At 43.9% G+C, this 21,525-nt stretch overlaps 1 protein-coding gene across 5 annotated transcripts; it reads right to left on the bottom strand.

The window, feature by feature from the left end:
• Window positions 1-965: 965 nt before the first annotated feature.
• Window positions 966-20,177, bottom strand: HNRNPF (heterogeneous nuclear ribonucleoprotein F). 5 transcript variants are annotated; one of them, XM_074374426.1, is made up of 4 exons: window positions 9,297-9,488; window positions 8,341-8,631; window positions 6,702-6,761; window positions 966-2,905 (listed from the first exon to the last, which is right to left on the bottom strand). In XM_074374426.1, the coding sequence occupies exon 4, from the start codon at window positions 2,852-2,854 to the stop codon at window positions 1,610-1,612; it is 1,245 nt and encodes a 414-aa protein (XP_074230527.1). In that variant the 5' UTR covers window positions 2,855-2,905; window positions 6,702-6,761; window positions 8,341-8,631; window positions 9,297-9,488; the 3' UTR covers window positions 966-1,609. The 5 variants fall into 5 exon arrangements, with proteins under 5 accessions (XP_074230527.1, XP_074230525.1, XP_074230528.1 ...); XM_074374424.1 differs by having other exon boundaries at window positions 8,341-8,475; XM_074374427.1 differs by lacking the exons at window positions 8,341-8,631; window positions 9,297-9,488 and adding an exon at window positions 20,083-20,177.
• Window positions 20,178-21,525: the final 1,348 nt, after the last annotated feature.

Genomic DNA, 21,525 nt, shown 5'->3' with positions numbered 1-21,525 from the left:
GATGCAGTCTCTGCCCCACCCATCCACCTTCATGCTACTCAGTCTTCTCTGTTTATCTCCCCAGGTCTGCCTCTAGCATTCCTGGGTGATGCTGCAGCCCCATCTCTAGCCACGTGAGTCTGCAGAACACTGGTGGGAAGAATGGTGAAGTGGGGCGAAGCCCAATAAAGCCAAAGAAAGACTAGTCTACCTACAGATAGACACCAGATAAAGATCCTTAAAATGATGAAACTGGGATAACTGGGCTGCACTGCATAGTTATTAAAGACAACACTGTATGGTTATTAAAGACAAGTGGGAAAATAAAGCTGGGTAAACTAACAGCTATCAAGCAAAATTCTTTTTAATAAACTTCACTCACATTTTAAAGTCTTGACATTTTTATTTAATATTTGTGTAAGTGATAATGTGCTATGCGCAGAGCTGCCTGAAATGTGGAGCTTGCTTTCCACTGCTAGAAATTTCTAGTTAACAATTTGGGAACAGGTCTCAAGCTTGAGAATATGTGTATCCTGCAGTAACTGTTAAGTGCTAACCCAGGGTAAAAGTATGAAAAAAAGCGTTCAAATCAACATATTTTATATAGAAAAACTGAAACAAATTGTGGCTGATGATTCAGGGTATAAAGCACCCAAAAACGAAGATCTCTAGCTATGAATAGATGCAACTCCAGCATAAAGGAAGGGAACAGCAGGGCATTACAAATGGCTGATGAATAGGACATGCTAGCCACAGGAAGCTGGGACTATATGCTCATTCTATTCTCACACTTCCTGGTATGTATTTCTAGTCACCATTTCCACTCACATATTGAACATTTTAAAATATGATTTTTAATTTAGCCTTGTTTTAATACAAGGGAAATTAGTGCTAAATTTTAAAATTCACACTGAAATACAATAGTATTAAAATGAACCACCCAATCATTCTGCTATATTTGGTGAGTAGATAGTCTGTGCCAGTCATTGTGAAAAAGTCTTTTTATTTTAAGAAAAAAATTTAGTTAACAAAAAAATTTAACAAGTTTCACTTAGCAAAATACACCCGAAAGGAAATCACAGTACAAAGAAAGTTTTAAGTCAAGGCCTCACCAATTCCTACAGTATTAGTAATGTGTCTCAATTTTCAAAACTAACTTTTTAAAAGCTTAAACTTAACCTAAAAGATTTTAAATGAAAATAAACTAGAATGAACAAACATGAGAAATGTTCCTCTTTGAATTAGGGATCTAGCACCTTGAGTTTTAAAAAAAAGAGAGAGAGAGAGAGAGAGAAAAGCACACCTCCCCAATGTGTTCACGATGATGTAAAAGATCCACATTTAACATACTTAAAACTACTTTATAACTCAGCTATAACATCACTCCAGAAGTACACTACCAAAATATTAATTGAGAAAAGCTGAAAATAGTTTTAGTTTACTCAATATCACATGCTAGAAGAAAGTTTGCATGAGAAAACACTGAAGAGGTAATTTTTTTTAATCCAGATTTCACAAACTCATGGTGCAAAACGGGTCCCACAGCTTCCTCTAGAGTAATAACTGCTTTTCACTGCTTGTTGGCTGCCTGTGAAAATTTGATTGAAATAACTCAAATGCTACTACAAAACTAGTCATACCCTCCCATGCTGTTCTGGCCACCGTAGCCAGCCCCGTAACAGCCACTCACGGATTGGCTCTCAAGGCCACTGTAAGTGGACTGGGTTGACACCCCCATGCCTTGCATCATCTGGCTGCTATAAGCCCCGTTGCTGGCCCCCGTTGTGGAATTCAAGAAAAGTTCTATGTATCTGTGCTGCATGTTGGCCCTGTCTTTGGACATGGCCGCCACAGCTTCTTCATGAGTGGCAAACTCAACATCAGCTTCGCCCGTCACTCTTCCATCAGGGCCAATCTCAATATGGACTCTCACAGGGTTGAGCGGAGAGAAGAAGTTGTAAATGTCGTTCTCCGTGGCCTTGTAGGGCAGCCCCCTCATGTGGACGCAGTGCCCGGTGGTGCTCTGGACAGTGAACTCGCCATCTCCATACCTGTGGTCGTACATCCCAGAGAGACAGTAGCTGAGGTCTCTTCCAAACAGGTCGGTGGTGAAGCCGTAGCCATCGCTGAGGCCGCTGTACTCCTCGTAGCCCCCATAGCCTGCACTGTAGGCTCCGGACCTCATCCTCTCCAGGCCTGCTTGTTTGACAATGCCGATGTACCTCCTGGCTGTGCCGGGGCGGTCATAGGGCCCCGGTCGCTGCACCGACATGAACTTCAGAGGGGGATCCGAGTATGACCTGACTTCTTCCTGACTGCTCTTGAACACCTCGATATATCTGTGCCCTATTCTCTCCTTGTGCTTCCCTAGAGCCTTCTCAGCTAACTCCTGGGAGGCAAACTGCACAAAGGCTTCCCCTGTAATCTTGCCCTCAGGGTCCACAGGCAATGTGATCCCGTTTGGCACGATTTCCAACCCTGAGAAGAACTGAACGATTTCTTCCTTGGTGCATCCAAATGGGAGTCCTCGAAGCCGCACAAAACCATCATTGGCGGTGTCGGCACTGTTTGGACCACTGTGCTTCAACACCCAATCCATCTCGGTTCTGTGGGACTTGAACACCTCAATGTACCGGTGTCCCATGCTTTCCCTGTCTTTTTTAAGGGCCATTTTTACATCTTCTTCTGATTCAAGTTCAACAAAAGCCTCACCACTCTGCCTGCCCTCTCTAGTGTAGATAAAATGAACGCCTGCGGCCCCATCATGAATTGTGCAGGTGGAGAGGAAATTCTGCACATCCTCAACAGAGCAGGACCAGGGCAGGCCACGGAGCTTGACCACAAAACCTTCACCTCCCTCGGGGCCCAACATCATGGACACTTGACAGGGCAGACGTCAAACAAGCTTGGGTGCAACTTTTTGTGGCTGCAAAGAAAGCAAAAACTACTTTACATAATTTTTCATTTAATATGTGCAACAAGAATATGCAATAAATAGCTTCCCCCCTTTTACAGATGAATGAAATTAAATAAAGATGTTAAGAAATACAAATACGTTTGAGCTCAGATTTAACCCTAGGTCTCCCCAAAAATGTTCGTATTACTCACAGATAGCTCAAAAATAACAAATTAAGGGTTGTTTTTCTTTAATAGTGATCTGGAAGTCAGGCAATAAACTAAAATTTACAAATCATAATTATCAATTACTATGAGTTCTAGGAGGGTAGACAGAAGAATGAGTTGAGGTAACATTCAGAAATACTAAAAGAACTCAGAACTGGAGGAAAATAGATGAGCTGTTTTCTTGCATCGCTAAAGTAAAGGATAGATGTGACTCGGTACTTTGAACACAGAAGAACCTAAGTATAAGGCAGAGCATTTTCTTGTTTTATTTATTCCAGATGTCTGTCATGAAATGTGTTAATTCATTTATGACAGTTCCTGAGTGATTTTTAAACTACAATCCTTATATTTAACCTATATGCTTGTTTGTGGCAAGATACTATACAAGCAAAAGGAAGTGATGAATACAACTATTTTAAATCACAATACAGAATAAGATTTTCTTTGATACTGGGATGAACCAGAATCAGTCTTTACATCAGCAACAATGCTGCAAGGACACAAGGAAGCAGTGACTTCCAGAGTCTAAGGAAGCATCATTTTGTTCCTAAATTGTTAACTCAAACATGAGTTAAGTGTGAGGTCAAACTGAAGACATATACAAACAAGCAGATAAGCCCATCAGATTAGTTATGTGTGCTGCAAATACAGAAATCAGATTATATGCTTCTCAGTCTCAAAAACATAACACACAGATTGCTGTTTTGTTGAGACTAGAAGGGAATGACCACCTCCAAGTACAAGAGGCATGCGCGAGCAGTGCCCTTCCTGACAGGGTGTCACTAAGTGCACGTAGCACCTGGTACCACTCACTGCAAGAGTAAAAGTCAAATTCATGTCAAAGGGCTATACTGGGAAGAGGAGGAGTTGAGCCAGCAGACAGCAATATATGCATAACTGAGACAATGAAAATATTGATGGGGCCAAAAATATATTCTTGGTCATCAATACTCAAAATGGGCACATGTTAAGTATACGGAAATTACATGTTTCATCAAACTGTCACTGCCCATCAAGCCAACAGATGTAGTCATTAAAATCAGTGATAAGAGAGTTGCCTTTTCAAGAAATCCGGGCACAATGGTTATCACACAGATAAAAGCAGAATCTTACTTCAGATGAATCCGAAAAACATCCCAGATGGAATGGGGTATTGAGCCCAGGAAGATTAGGTATCTGACTGTTTCATACTGGGTACTTAGCACTTCCCCAAGCCCTCAAATGTCTGTGGTAAACCACACTAGTTCTAACCTTCCCCCACCCTCAGCTGATCATCATATCTTCTTAGAGGACTAGAAACCGGCTGAAGGAAATTAGAACAAGGTCTAGGAATTCATAAACAAGGAGTTGCTTCGCCTCATAGCTGAGATCAGTATCCATGACTCTTGCTCTGGTCTCAACTCCACCCATCCCCATGAAATTCTTCTCTAAAGAAACACCATTTTTCCTTATCAATTAAGGAGACTATCACTTCTAACCAATCCCCTTACACTTTCCCTAATACCAACTTTCCCTCCAGCGGATTGCTGATTGGCTTTCCCTTTCAGTAAAATCAAAAAAGGCCTGTCATCTCTACCCCGCACCATTAAAAAGGGCATGATCTCACTCTGCCAAGGATCTCCCAGGCAAAAAACATTTTCTTATCACCATCTAATTTGTTCCTACGGCAGAACTTGACCATCCTCTGAAAATCTCCTCTTGGTTCCTGGCTTTTCTCTTACTTCCTTAGACACTGTCTCTTTGAGCCTTTCCTCATCATTCAACTATAGGCAATCACTGGCCTTTTTGGAGGCAGCCTCACCTGATCCCTAGATCTTCAGGGCCAGCTCTGAGCTCAGGATACGCAAGTTCTCAGTCATAGGCTGAGTTCCATCTATGCACCAGAAATGAATGTAGCCATTTTCTCTCTGAAACTCTTCTATAGCACCCTGGTTGCAGCATAAATAGCCTTACCTGTCATCCAGAGGCTCCAGAATGAAACTGAAGAAAGCCCTGACTACTTCTTTCAGGCCCTTAAATCCAATGAGTTCATCATCTCTTTGCAGTGAACCCATTCTCCACCCTAATCCTTTTCCTAATTTCATGCCCAAATTCTGTTCAGTAACTCTTCTGACTCCAACATGTAAATAAAGGTTTCTCACAGCTCCTCCCTGTCCCTAGCACGCTGCTTGGCTGCTTGGTAGAGTATGAACTCCACCATTCCTTCATGACCTGAAATCATGTTTTCCCCTGCATTGTCCTCAGATCCCTTTCTATGTCTTACTTTCAGTACCAACAGCCCATTCCAGCATATTCACATCTGATCCTCAAACTTTTCCAAGCATAAAGTTGGCACTTCCTGAAGCCCTATCTGCAGCTCGCACCAGTTTTTTTTTGGTGGTGGTGGTGGTGGGGTTTGGTTTAGTTGTTTAAAAAATTTTTTCGAACCCAGTTCAATCCCCAAGACCTTATATATGCTAGGTACACATTCTCCCACTGAGCTATGCCCCTCACCCCTCTCATGTTCTTTTTTCCTTACTATTTTACATTTCATTTTGGCAGAGGGAGGCAATTTGGTTTATTTATTTGTATTTATTTTTTAGAGGAGGTATTGGGGATTGAACCCAGGACCTCATGCATGCTAAGCACACATGTTCTTTTAAAGTGACTTTTTCACTCTCCTGTTCTAAGACCTCAGTCGCTTCCCACCGGTTGGAATACAAACCACAAGCCTAAGAGGGTGCTCAAGCCTTGCAACTGTGGCCTGCAACACACTAAGCTCGTATCACTTCTATTAAAAAGAAATCTCTATTCCTGTATTTCTCTGTGCCTGGAATGTGCCAGGCTGTCTGCTCCCTAGAATTTAACACACGTGGTTATTCTCTCTCCAGACTCCACTCAATCTTCTGTCTAGTTAAATCCTACTAATCCTTAGGGTCTCAGCTCAAACACACCACCTTTCCCACAAGACCTTCCCCTTCCATAAATTAAGTCTTATGCTTCTATACTCCCTGAGCATTCTTGCTGTGATTTGTTTAGAAATCTTCAAAAATGCCTTGAGAGCATAGCAGGAAAAGACTTATCTCTTCTGTAGGTCATCGTGGTCCCACCCCCAGCACAGCAGGCCTAAGATTAGCAAGAGATTAACTGATGGCCATGTGGGGCCAACATCACCCTCTAGAATATGGCAGCACAGCTAGATTAAAAAAGACAAGCAAGAAGTGTGTAAAAGAACAGATATTTCGTGTAAGAATTACTTAAAATGCCCAATACAGAACAGAAAGTATAAATGTTTCTTTGTTCCAGAAAATGTTTCAAAAATAAAGTGGTTTCTTCTCTGAATGCAAGATGAAGAGCACTTTTCCAAAACAAGTATCTGTACATTAATTGCACATAAGGCAATAAATACCCTCACTTCTGCCCCCAGAATTCTCTACATTTGGATTCTTCGCAGACTTACATTACTTAGGACATGAACTAAAACTCAGAAATTAAGAGCACTGGGGCTCAAGTTGGATTTAAAGCTAGTGAAAAAACGTTTTTACTTCACACTCAAGAAAACTTTCTGCATCAATAAAATCAATTATAAAGAAATTACTTAAAAAAAAAAAACAGCTCACCTTAGAGAACAGTGAGAGATGCCCACAGTCAGAGACACTCCAGGTAGGCAACGAATTATCCTAAAAAAGAGAGAGAACGTTAATTTTGCCTCAGTGCCCCAGCATTCCCAGAGTGACTACAGAGGCAGCAGTCCCCCGGCTGGGATGGGCTTCTCGGAACCACGCAGCTGCCTCAAATTAAAGTACACACCTGCCACACCCTCGTTTCTAAAAGGTTTACCCTTTTCATAGGGTAATGCAGAGAGTAACAGCCACTCCCACTTGCCTTGAGAGATTTTCTCAGTACCGGAGTTCTATACAAGGTAAGGAAATTTAGATATTTCGATATCCAGGGCGGGAGGGGCACCGTCAGGGTGGGGCCTGGGCAAGGTCGGATGGGTCCCAAGAAGCCAAGGGCGGGGAAAGCCGCGCAGACCTGCACGGGACACGGGGGAGACGGGGCCAGATTTTCACTGGAATGGGCTCCAGGGAAAGGTTATTTGCTAGAAACTGATCTAACAGAATTTACAATTCACAAGTATCCCTATAGGATTGGGTGGAGATACTCAAAAGACCTTTCTTTCCTAGTTTTATTTGACAACTTCATTTCTTGTGACTTGTATTTCTAACACTGATCTTTTAATTAACTGAGGAGGAATGGGAAGGAGAGAAAGAAATAATGCTTTAACAGGAAAATCACTACCATAACATACAGCCACAGGACAAAGACGTCCCCAAAAGACTAGGATATGTGCTTATGCCCAGGAGATACTCTGATAAATAAGGTACATTCTTAGTTTTAGAAACACAGAATTGAGAAACTCAAGTTAATTTCTCTAAGCCCGCTGTCTTAGTTATCTGCCATGCTTACTAGCGATCTAATTATTAGGACATGCACACCCAGGGCGGCCTGAAGCACCGAAGCCGATTTCCACAAGACTGAACCGTGGCGCGCACACATTTGAAACGCTGTAGAACACTGGTCCCCCACCCTCTCCACGCCTGCACCCTGTAATCGCCGGAGGAGTGTTACAAAATACTGCTCTTGGATCCTGCACCTGGAGATTGATTCAACTGTACGTACAGAAAGGGAAGCAACCAAAGATTTTAATTTTGCACAACTCACCCCAACGACTGGACTATAATGGAAGTGCACAAACGGACCACCCAAGAATCTTATTAAAATGCAGATTTTAAAACAATAGATCTGGGCTGGGGCCCAGATTCTGCATTTTCAACAAGTTTCCTGGACTCCTGGGAAGCTCTCCAGAACGCGCTGTTCCTCACTCTACTATACTGGTTAGACAAGATTTAGTTCGGATCGAGGTAGACCAATCAAGATAAACAGGGTGCGCCTCCAGCGCGCGACTGACTAGGTTTATCAACGGAGTACACAGGGCGGTCTAAACTGCACCCCCACCTTCTTGTTCAGGGACGGGAACTCGGCGGGACCTGGCTTCACCCTCCTTTATTTGTGTTCCAGGAAGGCCTGAAAAGCATTTCCGTCCTCACTTGTAAACGAACTGTAACCTACAACCGGCAGCACGCACAAGCCAGATTGTCCTGGGTGTCTTGCTCAGAAAGTTCTACTCTTAAATCATAGACCGCGCGGGAGACGCCGCCTCAGGATTACGCGGTTGACTCTTGCCCTGAGACTTACCGCTGAAAGCAGGACCGTTTTCTACTTTCATCAAGCAAGCGTGGTTTACAGCGAAAGGACCCCCAATTCCACTCGACGCTTAAAAACGCAGACGATTCCGGGCAAAAGCCAGGTGCATCTCCTTTTGTTATTAACCTGAAATTGAAACTCAACTGGCTGTGGGCAAACGCCTCGTTCGAGAGCTGAAAGTGCGGTTTGAAGCTCGCGGCCGCGGGCCGCCAGGGGCGAGTCTGAGCGATTCGGCGGGAAGCTCGGTATCGCGCCCGGACGCCAAGCTTCTGGCTGGGCCGCCTGGCAAGATGAAGCGGCTCGCTCGGCCTCCACCCGGGGATACGAAAGCCTCGAACCCGCCCAGCTAGCCCTACAGGAAGGCCCGACGCCAGGGAGCCCCATCCCCGGGCCTGGGCGGGGTCAGCGGGAGCTTCCGGGGCGGGGCGAGCTACGGGTGGGGGAGGGGGAAGAGGCTTCCCGGGCCTCGCGAGGTGGGGGAGGGGAAGGTCACGAGGCGAAGGCTCACCGGGCCCGGTGGGGGGGGGGGTCGCGGGGCGGGCGGAGGGGGGCTTACTAGGGCTGCGGGAACAAGAGTTTTCACGCCGGGGAGTGTGGCGGCAAGTGTTGGGGGTTAGGTGGGCAAGAGTTCTCGGGCCAGGTTTCCCGGCGCCGCGGGGGGAGGGGGCGGGGCTCCGGAGTCAGGGGCTTCGTGGGGCGGCCAGGAAAGAGTTCCCGGGACCCGGGGTGGTGGGGCGGGGGGCTCCCCGGGCTGGGGGCGGAGCTCCCGGGTCGGGTCGGGGGACTTCCTGGGGCAGCAGGGAGCGGGGGGAGCTCGTGGGGCAGGAAGGGGGAAGAAAGAGTTCCTGAGGTAGGAGCGGCTGTTGGGGGAGGAGGCGGGGAAAAGTTCCCGGGAACCGCGGGGGTCTGGGGGCGCAGACGGGGGTCGTCCGCTCGCGGCGGCTCACCACGACGGGTCCGAGGCCTGGAGTCCGGAAGGCCGGCGCGCGGGGCTGCGTCCCGGAGGCAGAGGCCGCGTGACTAGGAGGGCGGCGAGCCGGACGTGGGTCACGGGGTGTAAAGGAGGAAGTGCCACCGACGGGCCCGCCAAGATGTCACCAATGGAAACGCGTCCTGCAGGTGCGGCCCGCGGCCCGCGCGGTCGGCCAAGGGAGGAAGTGGGAGGAGGAGGAAAGAAAAGCAACGAGGAAGACGGGTCTGCGTGAGCTCTCAGGAGAGGTGCCAGGGTGGAGAAAAGTCCAGAGTACGGGCAGAGGGGAGGGGTGGACGGGCACCACTTACGTGGAAGGAGCCACCGTAAAATTAAAAAAAAAAGAAAAAAAACATCTCTGAAGACAAGAAGAATTCAGAATGGAAACTAATGGACGAAAGGTGGAAAACAACCTCTTTGTATACCTTGTTTTGTACATTTGGGCAGAGCCATGTAAGTATTTTGCACAATTCTAAAAAGACTAATTTTAAAACATGCAATTCTTAAACTTTATACCTAACAAGCAATTACACATTGTGAACCTTTGAATTCTAATTCAAATGAACTGGAAAACAATTACAAGGCAACTGGAGTAATGTTAGCAGTGACTGAATTTACATTAAGAAGTTATAAAATTTTAGTTGCAACTATGCCGCTATGATTCTTTTAAGTCATTAAAGAAACATCTGATGTCTAGAATCTTTCTAAATCTGAGTTGAGGGAGTCGGATAGCAGATGAAACATGGACCAGGATTTAGTAATTACTGAAGCTGGGGGATGGGTACATGTAGTTTCATCATACTTTTGTCTCTACTTCTGTGTATGTTTAACCCTTTTAAGAATAAAAATATTTTTAAAAGAAAAAAGTCTTAATCTATTTACTAAAAATAAAACTACAGAATTTACAGAAAAAAGGAATGGTACTAGGTGAGAATATGATGATGCGGTCTGCAAAGTCAGACTGTGGGAAACTCTTAAAAGGACAACAGCCACTCCGACAAAATAGCTCCAAGGGAGCACTTACTGAATAAAATAAATTTAAGAGAATTATCAAGGATTCACAATGCATGGGACATATTCAGATCTTGATTCAAAGTGGTACACATTTATAAGACAAGGAGATAAATGAACACTGATTAGAATTTTGATAGTAAAGTATTATATTTACTTAACATTAGATATGATAAAATTTAGTTATGTTTAAAAATAAAGGAATTAATTTTTAGAGATACATTTTGAAATATCTGTGGGTGAAATGGTGTGATGGCTGGAATGTGCTTCAAAATTATCTGTGAGTAGGAAGTAGGTGGGAGATGTAGAGAAAAACTGTCCATGACTGGTGATTGCTGAAACTGGATGACAGGAATCAAAATCCAGCCATCCCATGGAAAGTGAAAAACAGACACTAAAAACTCATACATTCAAGAAAAATGAAACAATAACGTGAAGGAAAATTAAGCCACAAAATTGGCTTATTTCTGGAAAGACTGTCTCTACAGAAATGAGTACCTTGACTGCTTCATAAGCATTTTACTTTTTAAAATCCTCTTCGAAATATATTCTGGGTAATTTATATAACTGGCATACATTTTCTCACTTATTTTATTTAAATATATTCACTGCAGTTAAGTATTTTTACATATGCCTCTTTGACTTAACTGGCTGGTGACAATGGCTAGGTAAGTGTTAATAATCGATCAGTCATGATAGGGTTCCCACCTGGTGAGGAACAACATGTACAGAAGACACCGGGGAACGTTATGCTGAGACAGAAAAGCACCTGAAAACACAGAAAGCAGCCAGGGCTGAGATCAACAAGGGAGGGAAGCAGAATAAGAACCTCCAAAGCCCTGAAGGACTGGTTCAGTATTTTGGACTTTATTCCAAGGCCAATGGGAAGTCACTTAACTGTTTCAAAATGGGATGTGGTGTAATTTGAGTTTTGCTTTTCACCAGAACAGTCTAGCTGCTCTTTGGAAAATGAATGGTGGAAACAGATGCATGGAGATGAGATGGGAAGAAATGAGAAGTTTAGGAAGAACTGATGGTACTCTGCAACAGAAATATTGTGGTAGAAATTGAAGCACATGAAAGGATTTGAATGATGTGCTGTAGATAAAATTTACCCAACTTGGAGAGTCATTCATTAACCCAGAAATATTGTGCACTGACAAGATCCAGGTCCTGTGCTAAGTCCACAGAACAGTGGACTAGGAAATCAATAAAGAGAGGAACAAATAAACATGATGACAAATCCTGAAATAACCCAAAATTAGAAAATGGGATTCTGAGGAAGAGACATTTAAACAGACCAGAAGCATGAGCGGGGCTAGAATGTTAAAACCTTTTTTCCGCCTGGTAAAAAGCTATGGTTTAAAAGTAGTATTCAGAAGACCATATTATTCTTTTTTTCTCCTTTGTACATTACCTATTTATTTCCCCCTGGATACTTGTTCAAATTATTTTTAAATGTATCCCTTTGTCAGGTTATGTTGGTGTTGGCTGCTTTAAAAATACTTTTATTTTGTGGTGAATCTTTTTCTATTAAATTCAAAAGGGAAGTTTAGATACCATATCTGCTGCTTATATCAGTTTTCCACTTGCCGAGCACCAACAGGTCTGGAGAAGAAGCAATTCCCTGTCATAGGACAGTATATGAGCAGAGACCAGACCCCTATTTGTTTACAGGTGTTTTACTGTTATACTGGAAATTCCATTAGAAAACTCCAGTCTCTTTGAAACCAGTAGTTTTATAAAGTCCCAACTGAGTGGTTCTTAAAACACTTTTTTGCTCTCAGGGACTCAACTCAGAATAGGATGCAAGTCTTGATCAGCTTTTTCAAAAGTGTACCCCACCTCCCCCAGAGCTGTACCGAAATTTTCAAGGGGTCATGCAGCTGAAGTGTGAGAACTGACCCAATTTGCACAACATGCCAAGTTCAATACATAAAGCTTCCTAAGGTCTATTAAAGAGAGAAACTACAGATGGATGGTTAAATACATCAACATTTTAAGTGATGGATAAAAATGTAGTAATAGTAACAAAGAAGATATGTCATAATCTGTAAGCAACAGGAAAGCTATCTTCCATTATCTTTTAACTCTTAGGCTCTTTATTTTTCTGTAGCTGTCTCATGGTAATACTACACTGTTTTCCTCAGTGTTCATTTCTCAAAAGCTGTCTTAACTAAAAAGCAAAAATAGTGTAATGTAAATTATAGGTAGTGTAGGTAAATTCTAACTATAATGCCTGTGTTGAAATTGACACAAAGGACAAATTTTTAGCCAACATAGCACAGGCAACCATTGATCTATGATATTATTGATTGCATTTTGCAGGTGACTGAAGAATCAAGATCTAAAGACATAACAGGAAAAAAAAAATCAGGTGGGGTGTTCATAAAAAGAAACACTGCTATTAGACTTCCACTGCTAAAGATAAAATCTGTTCTCAACAGAGGGAACTACTTCGTCATCATATTAACTGGTAGGGCTCACCTCATAGTAGGAAATATGATTCTAGCTTAGCTAAGAAATGGAGGTTGGGAGTAGGGGGAGGGAAAGGAGGGATTTTGATAAAGAAAATACAATCGCTAAAATAGCTCCCAACCACCAGCTCTACCAACTGTCCTGTGAATGAGCAGAAGGCCTCAAGAGGCCCGTGGGTTACACTCATGGTCTCTAGGGAGACCTTTGCAGCACATGCCCACAGCCCCCTCTTGAGGCCTAGAGCTTCCTCCTGGGACTCAGTGGAGAGCTGACACCTAGTGTCACCATGCAGCTGCCGCAAGAGTGGAGACTGCTGTAACTAACTCCCTGCTCAGGGGACCACAGCACACTGCCCTGGGGAGTGGAGAACAGAGAGCCAAGAGGGGGAAAGGAACATGACCATGTGCTCCAGCACTAGGATACCACAAATCACACAGCAGGTTAGAAGAGCAGTTTTCAGGGAACAAGATGTGCACACACACACCTGAAACTAACCACACTGTGAATCAAAGACTTCAATAAGTAACTAAGTAAGAGGAAAAAGTACTACACAAAACTATTTTAACAGGAAAAATAACAAGCACTTTCAGATACTCAGTTACAGAATAAAGAACTTTCCAGTGCTAAAAACTGAGTTTTTATAAAGTTAGTAATGAATTGAAAGAAAGGATAGTGGCTTGGAAAACCAAGTGTTCTAAACAGCCCAAACAGAAGAAAATTTAAAAAACAGTAAGGGGAAAATGATATGAACTTCAGAGAACTAAGATAATTACATAAGACAGGAGAAATGGCATGTGAATGATAGGGTTTCCAAGAGAAAAACACAAAATGGAGGCAAAAGAGAACTCATCAAGAATGGAAGAAAACTTTCCTGGCTTAAGATAAACTCGGTTGTGTAATTCCCAACAGATACTTCAAAAACACACAACCCAGGCAAGCATATGTTAGTAAAACTCCTAAATTTAAAGTACAGAGAAAAATTGCTTTGGAAAAAGAACAAGTTAGGTACAAAGGATAAAAATATGGTAGCCACTAGCCACATGGGGATGCTAAGCATGTGAAATGTGGCAAGCACAAATCGAGATGTGCCAAGTATAAAATTTAGTACCTATAAAATGAATTTCAAAGATTATAAAAGAACATAAAATCTCTCAATTTTAACGTATTGATTATATGTTGAAATGATATTTTGGATGTACTGAACTCATTAAAATATACTAAATTAAAATATTAAAGCATTTCCCAACTTACTTTACAAAGCCAGTACAGTGTCCCCAAAATTCATATACTGAAGTCTCAACCCCCCAGGTACCTCAGAATGTGACCAGATTTGGATATAGTCTTTACAGATGTAATTAAGTTTAAAATGATATAATTACGATGGGCTATATTCCAATATCACTAGTGTACTTATGAGGGGAAATTTGGACACAGATAAGCAGAGAGAACCATAGACACCTTAATACAGGACTTATAGCCTCCAGAACTGTGAAACAACACACTTCTGTGGTTTAAGCTACCCAGACTTCAGGACTTTGTTATGGCAGCTGTACAAGCTAATACACCTGTAGATATCAAAACCAGACAGACATCACAAAACAACCCCTATGAGCATAGATGCAAAATTCCTCAACAAAATACTAACAAACTGAAACCAGCAACCTATAAAAAGGATTATGCACCATGACCAAGTGGGATTTATCCCAAGAATGCTTAAGGGTGTTTCAACGTAAGAATATGTTCTGGAATTAGATAGTGGTGATGGGTTTTTACAACTTCGTGAATATACTAACCTCCCCAACTGCCCCCCCTCAAAATCCCTCTGAACTATACCCTTTAAAGGGGCGAACTGAATGGTATGTGAATCTTATTATTTAAAAATTAAAAAAAAATTCATATCATAATTCTACTGGACAGCACTAATCTAACCAAATAATCATGTAAAGCAGAACAGAGACCTCAATTAAGGGAAGATGAAGAATGGAGATGACAATGATGGACCATTTTTGCAACATAAATAGACTTATAAGGAAAGACTGTGATAGGAATTTGTAATATTTATTATGAAAGTCATACTATCAGGGAAACCTATAGTTTAGATTTTTTTTCATTCTTGTCATTTCCCCCCCTTAAATGATTACCGCTTTTTGTGTCCTGTTTAAGAGATCTTTTTCCTAGTCCAAGGCCATATGGATTTTTTTTAACCTTCTGAAGTTGTTGTTTTCATCTACATTTTTAACATATTGATCTACAATAAACTTGGAATTGATTTTCCAAGAGTTTCATTATTAGTTTATCAAGTTTCACAGGCTAATTTCACTCATGAACTCATATGAAAAAACCCTAAATAAACATTCGCCAACCAAATCCGAAATACACAATGCTATTTAACACATCATGACCAAGTTGGGTTTATTCCAGGAATGCAGTTATAGTTCATCATTTCAAAGTCAATCACTGAACTGTCACACTGACATATTAATGAAGGTAAAATATGAGTTAGCTAAGCATTTTTCATGTTCTTTAAGAAATGCTAATATCCTAAATAACAAAAGATAAAAAAAAAAAAAAAGATGAATTACACTATATATTGGAAGTAGGGAAAAACTTTCCTGACCATGACTCAAAACCCATTATATTAAAAATAACAAACAACAAAACCCAATCATTATATAGGAAAATACACACATACACAAAACAACCCAAACCTCATGCATGGCTAAAAACACTGTAAGCTAAGCAAAAATACCAATGATTAAAAAAAAAGATACTTGCAATTTATTTTCCCAAGGTGTTAATATCCTTAATATATTAAAGAGCTTCTAAAAAGAAAAAAAAAAGGAAGTCAAACAATCCAAGAAGGAAAATTGGGCTAGAGTTACAGACAGATGATGGAAAAAGAAATGCCCTTAAACACGAAAAGATGCTCAACTTCACCCATGTAAGATAAATTAAAATTTTAAATGAAATAACATTTAAAATACCCATCACATTGGCAAAAATACCGAAGTTGGATAACAAACTCACTTGCTGAGGTTGTTGATAAGCAGACTCTCAGATACTATTTGTGTAAACACTAAGTTCAACCCCCATGGCCAAAAAGGGAAAAGACACTTGTGAAGGCTATTCATTGCAGCACTAGTTCTAATAGAGAAAGACTAGAACAGCCCAATTGTCCATCACTAGAGGTCCAGTTGAATAAGCTTTGGTGGAGTGTTATACCTTAAACCAAGAAAACCAAAGACCACTGAGGTTGTATCAAGAAAGTCAGGAACCAATTTGAAGGGCTCCCACTGGCCAAAAATTGGATTAATTTGAGCATCAAAGAGAATAAAAGCTGCAATAGATTTAAACACATCCTATATGTAAAAACCCACAACTTATGATACCAGAAAAATTACTATCTCTGGCACATGCTAGGGATTCAATTCATTACACTAGATATTTATAAATACGAGGAAGGAATCAAAAACTTAAACTGTCTTTTATAAAGTACACCAGAGAGTAATCAAATGATTAAGAAGATTTCCTCTCTATAAAGTACTCCTGCTAATAAATGAGAAGGAATATTTAATTAAAATATAACTGATTTGGAAACTTAATTAACAAAACAATGGATCTAGAGAACAACCATCAATGGCTGCTAACATCACAAAGGCAGAACACCAACCAGTATGTGCCTCTGGCAGGAGCATACAGCACCTCCACGGCAGTGTTTCCCCAAAGAATCTCAACGGAATCAGAACAGCCTTAAGAGGTAACTACCATTTTACAGGAAATGCATAGGACAGAGATTCAAACACCACCACAGGAATGCGCTCAGAAAAATCCTGTGGGGAACGAATTCTATATGACAGAACCTGATTTGCACAAACGAAGATCTTAAGCATAGAGAAACGTTATATCATCACAATAAAGCCTATTGTTACACCTGAAAGGTAGGTGGTACAAATTGAGATGTGCTATAAAATAAGTACACACTGGATTTTAAAAGCTTAGTTTGAAAAAAAAAAAAGCACGAAAAATATAATTTAAAAAATTGTATTACATAATGAAATATGTTGGATCTATTTTAGATGTATACGATGTTAAGCTAAATTCTTAAAGTGAATCACATCTGTTTCTTTTTATTAGAAAATGCAAAATTACTATGTGGCTTGCATTATTTCTATTGGACAGTGTTGGTTGCTCTGTCTTACAACTTAAGAGCAATGTATCTACCAAATATATAATGACCTTGCTTGGATCCCAAATCAAACCAACCAGCTATATAAAAACATTTATTACACAATCAGGTTCATTTGAACACTGGAAATTTGGTATCAAGGAATTACAAATTCTTTTAGGTCTGATAATGGTATTGTGGTTATTTTTTTAAATCCTTAGAAATACAAATAATTGTGGATAAAAATCTTACTAAGTCTGGAATTTGCTGTAAAATAAGCCAGGCTGGTCTTAGATGAGCCTGGTTCTCCCTCTGCCCAGCCTTTCATCTTCTACAAGAACCCTTGTTCAGGGCAACTAAGTAGGGGTAGGGGCCCTGGCAGAACACTGTCCCTGTCAGACAGACCCGAGTCCCAGTCCCAGCTTTATCCCTAAGGACACATCTATATTATGCTAACAGTAATGCCTCCTTATAGGCTGGTCATGAGCATGTGATTAGAAAATGTAGTAAACACCTAGCTCTGTGTCTGGATCCAGTAAGGGCCAATTAATGGGATTCTACAGAGTCTGAGAGACAGAGCGCAGATGCGACAGGGGAGGTTGGTGGGTAAGTCACCACAGTGGAAAGAGGCCCCTCCCATTTCTGTAGGCCCTCCAGGCACCTACTCCAACCGACATTCCTATGTCTCCACTCTCCCTCAGTTTTGGCTTTATCCAAGAATGAACTCTCTTCCTATTTAATCACTCCTTTCCCTTAAATCAATTCACGTTTTTATTTGAGTTATTTTTTAAAGGGAGCTTTAGTAACAATACTCAAGTGAAAACCAGTCACATGCCAGTTTAAAAAAGGTAACAAAAAGCAAATAGTACAAAAAGAATGTTACTAAAATTTAAAAAACCTAAAAATAAAAAAAGACCGTAACATAAAAATATACCTAATCAATGAACAGAAATGCATACAGGATCCCCAACGCAAAGGATGGCCTTGCTTAACACCAGTAATAAAGCAATCTCTCCCAATGTTCATTAAAAGCAAAACTACTTATTTTAAAATGAAGATGTCTAGAAGTTAGCACTGAAAACACCACTTTTCACTGACAGATCCCAATATATTTTTTGTCTAACCAGAGAACCCAAGGTATTTTCATTCCTAACAGAAATTCAGAAACATAGTTAACTTTTAAAGACGTGACTAAAATTAACAATGAGGTCGGTAGTTTCGATGATGTTTTTAACTAAGAAATTATTTGCTGCCTTCAACTATCCCTGCTCTACCAGGGTCCGAACATCCGAGAACGGCCGCCAACCTCTGGGGTCGGGGGGGGGGGGCTACTCCCCTCCGCCACCCTACCCCAACCCTGGCGGTTCCGGGAAGCGGCCGCGACCACAAGCCCCCCCCACCCCCCAGCACAGCCGCTCGCGGGCCCCTCACCCGCAGCGACAGGCAGGAGCCGCCGGAGTCTCAAAAACAGTTGTAAAGCACGTTGGTGCGTCTCCGACCCCCAAAGGGAAGGAAACTGCCGCGAAGGGCGTCTTGGGGGACGCAGATGCCCGGGGAAGGGGAGGCTCCCCGGGGCCTGGGGGTTGTCTGGCGGGAACCTGTGGGGGTCCTCTGAGAGCCCCTTTAAGTACAGATTAACCGGGAGGAGCCTGCGGCCCCCAACCGTTTCCGTAAGACCAGGTCTCGGGACCGGGGCCGGTCGGGTCCCCGCGGCTCGCGCAGCGTCACCCAGGCCGCCCGGCGCCACCGTCAGTGAACCACGAGGGAACCCGGGAGGCAGAGGGCGCCGCGCGAGCGCCGGCAGCGTCCAGAAGTTTCTCGGGCTCAGTCGGTAGTCAGCAAAGATACATTCAAAGATCAAAGAAGTACAGGGCAAGGAAAAAGAAATGGCCGGTTAAGTTCGCTCAGAAGCCTGCTCACAGCAGGTAAAGACGAGAACCCGAGTTTTAACCAAAATGCCGACACGATACCTCTGAGAGCGGGAGTCAAACGCAGACAGGTTCAGGGCACACACGCAGCACGGAGAGGGGAAAAAAGGCCGCAAAGACGGAAAGCGGAGGTTCGGCGGGAACGTGGGAGGGGGGAGGAGTCAGTTCAAACCAGTCTTGCGCAACTGTCGGACGCCTCCAGCCACGTGAAAGTACTGCTTTCATTTTTAAATGAGCCCCTTCTCCGACCGTCGCTCGTTGCCCTCACTCTACGCCTGGCAGGGGCGCTCGGGCTCTGCTCCCCCTGAAGTCCGCGTGAGGCTCTCCTTCCCTTCCTCGCTTCGGGCCCTGCCTCCCCAAACCCCAAATCTCAGCTCCCGGTCCAGTCTCGGATTGTAAGGCCCTTCACCTCAGGCCCACCTCCCCGAAGTCCAAATCTCAATTCCCCGGTCTCCGGGTGTGCGGCCCGTGACCTTAGACCCCACCTCCCCCGACCCTAAATCTCAAGTCCCGCAAACCCTTCCCCTCAGTGAGCCCAGTCCCGTGTTGGACCCCAGGTGTGTGGCACTTCACCCCAGACCGCACTTCCCTGACCTCCCCACCCCCTACTCAAATCTCAGCCCCTCCGTCCCCGGTCGGTCTCCGTGTGTGCGGCCCTTGACTGCAGACCTCTCCTCTCCCTATCCCAAATCTCAGCTCCTCAGTCCTCACCCCCACGGGCCGCAGTCCCCAGTTGGTTAGCGGGTGCGGGACTCGGGACACGCTGCCCGTCCCACCCCTCACCTCGGGCTTCGAGTCTGCACACTCCCGCCCTTATTCACATTTGGCACCTCTGTCGTCCCTCTGAGCACCTAAAGGAGGGTGGAACGCGGGGGACTTGGCAGTTGTAGCTGAGGCAGTTGAGGCTTGTTTACCGTCACCATGGAAACCCCTGGCAGCGCGCCCTGGGCGGGGCTCCCGGGGGGCGGGGTCAGGCGCGCAGCGGGCCTGAGTCCACAACTCCCGCGCGTCTTGCGCACGCGGAGCTTCCGGAAGCCCTTCTACCCTCGACGTGCCCTGCCCCCCCCCGCCCTCCGGCCTTGCGCCCAACCACCCAGGAACACCAGCCTGAGAAGCCCACGCTCCCGCCCCGCTTCCGGCTGCCGCCGTGAATGCGGGCCGGTTCCCCTGCAGAACCCCACCTTTCTCTCCAGTAAGACGCGGAGCAGTCCCACTTCCAAGACCGAGCCGGAAGGACGCAAAGACCACGACGGGGTGGAGTCCCCGTGGCGAACTTCCGGGGGTGGAGCCGCGAGGGCGCCATTGTGACGCACCCGGAGCAGAGCCAGCGATTGGTCGGCCAGACTTGGGGCGGGGCCGAGGCCTGCAGAGCTTGGGTGGTGCGGGGAGAGGAGCGGCTGGACCTTGCTCAGGAGAGGGACGTAGGTCGCTGAGCGCTCCTGAGCTTCTAAAGATACTGACTCCGAGAGTTTCCCAGTGAGCCCAAAGGGTGCCTGGATTGAGGACCAGCGTGACAGAAGAAAATGAGAGTCTTTTCCTCCCGAGGAGAAAGAGGGAACCGAGAATACCGGAGACAAAGGCGGCTTCTGCGGCAGGGTTTAGGGAAGAATTAGTAGGTTGACTGAGGTTGCTCACGTGATTATCCCTTAGGCTGAGAAGCCCCGGTGCCTCCGAAGGTGACCCAGATGACTCAGGGGGAATGTAGAGTTTTCAGTCAGTGAGCACCTAAGTCGACAGGCTGGATGGAAATGGTTACCCTGCCTGAGGCAGTGGAGCTGGGGTTTTTTATGTGTTCTGGGATTAGTAATTATTACCATTTTATTTTTAGAGACTCGGTTCATAAAGAGGACGATATCAAGGCACTCATCACAGTTTATGCAGAAGATCTTCTAAAATCATCAGTTAAGGGAGTACTTGGAATAGGGATAGATTAGGAATGGCCGACTCTAGTAAAGGAAAGAACACGGTTTCTCAAAAGAAGCTGATTCCAGGAAAGACGAAAATGGGAAGAGTAAAAAGCTGAAGCTGTCAGGGGAGGTGAAAATGTACCATAAAATTAATCTGAGGCATAATTACAGAAAACAGGTCCTACAAAAATCAGATAGGTATTCCTAAGAAGCCTAATGACAACACAGCTGGTACTGTAGAAAAGTCTGTTTCTTGAGGGAAAATGCAAGTAGCTGAGGCAAATATTAAAATTATGCCAATAGTAATGATGCTTCAGAATTTAGAGACTGTGAAAGCAGGTCCAAGAAGATACGTTCATGCAATCTAGTAAGAGAGCCTCTGAGCCAGGTGGGCTTTTTGAACTCCTCATCAAGTCTGACAGTTCTCCAGCATTCATCAGTGATGCAATAATCTTTGAGGTCTTCTCTGAACAAAAGACTAGGGCCTTGTCCTGATTATGAGCACCACCTTGTTCCTAGGGAGTTACCCCAGGTGTCCTCCAAGACATCTTTTGGCAAGTGAGTCATTTGTAGGCCCTCTTCCACAGTAAGGGCTGGAATCACTTCGATTGGTGCCACAGATCCCAGGTCTGTTCGACAGATGTCTGTCTCATGTCACTAATTGGAGGAGGCTTGCCCCCACCCCTGGTCTACTTGGACTGCCTCCTCAACTGTGGG

Source organism: Camelus bactrianus, chromosome 11 (genome assembly GCF_048773025.1).
Source record: "Camelus bactrianus isolate YW-2024 breed Bactrian camel chromosome 11, ASM4877302v1, whole genome shotgun sequence".
NCBI classification, from domain to species: Eukaryota; Metazoa; Chordata; class Mammalia; order Artiodactyla; family Camelidae; genus Camelus; species Camelus bactrianus.
This window is presented reverse-complemented; position numbering and strand designations above follow the sequence as displayed.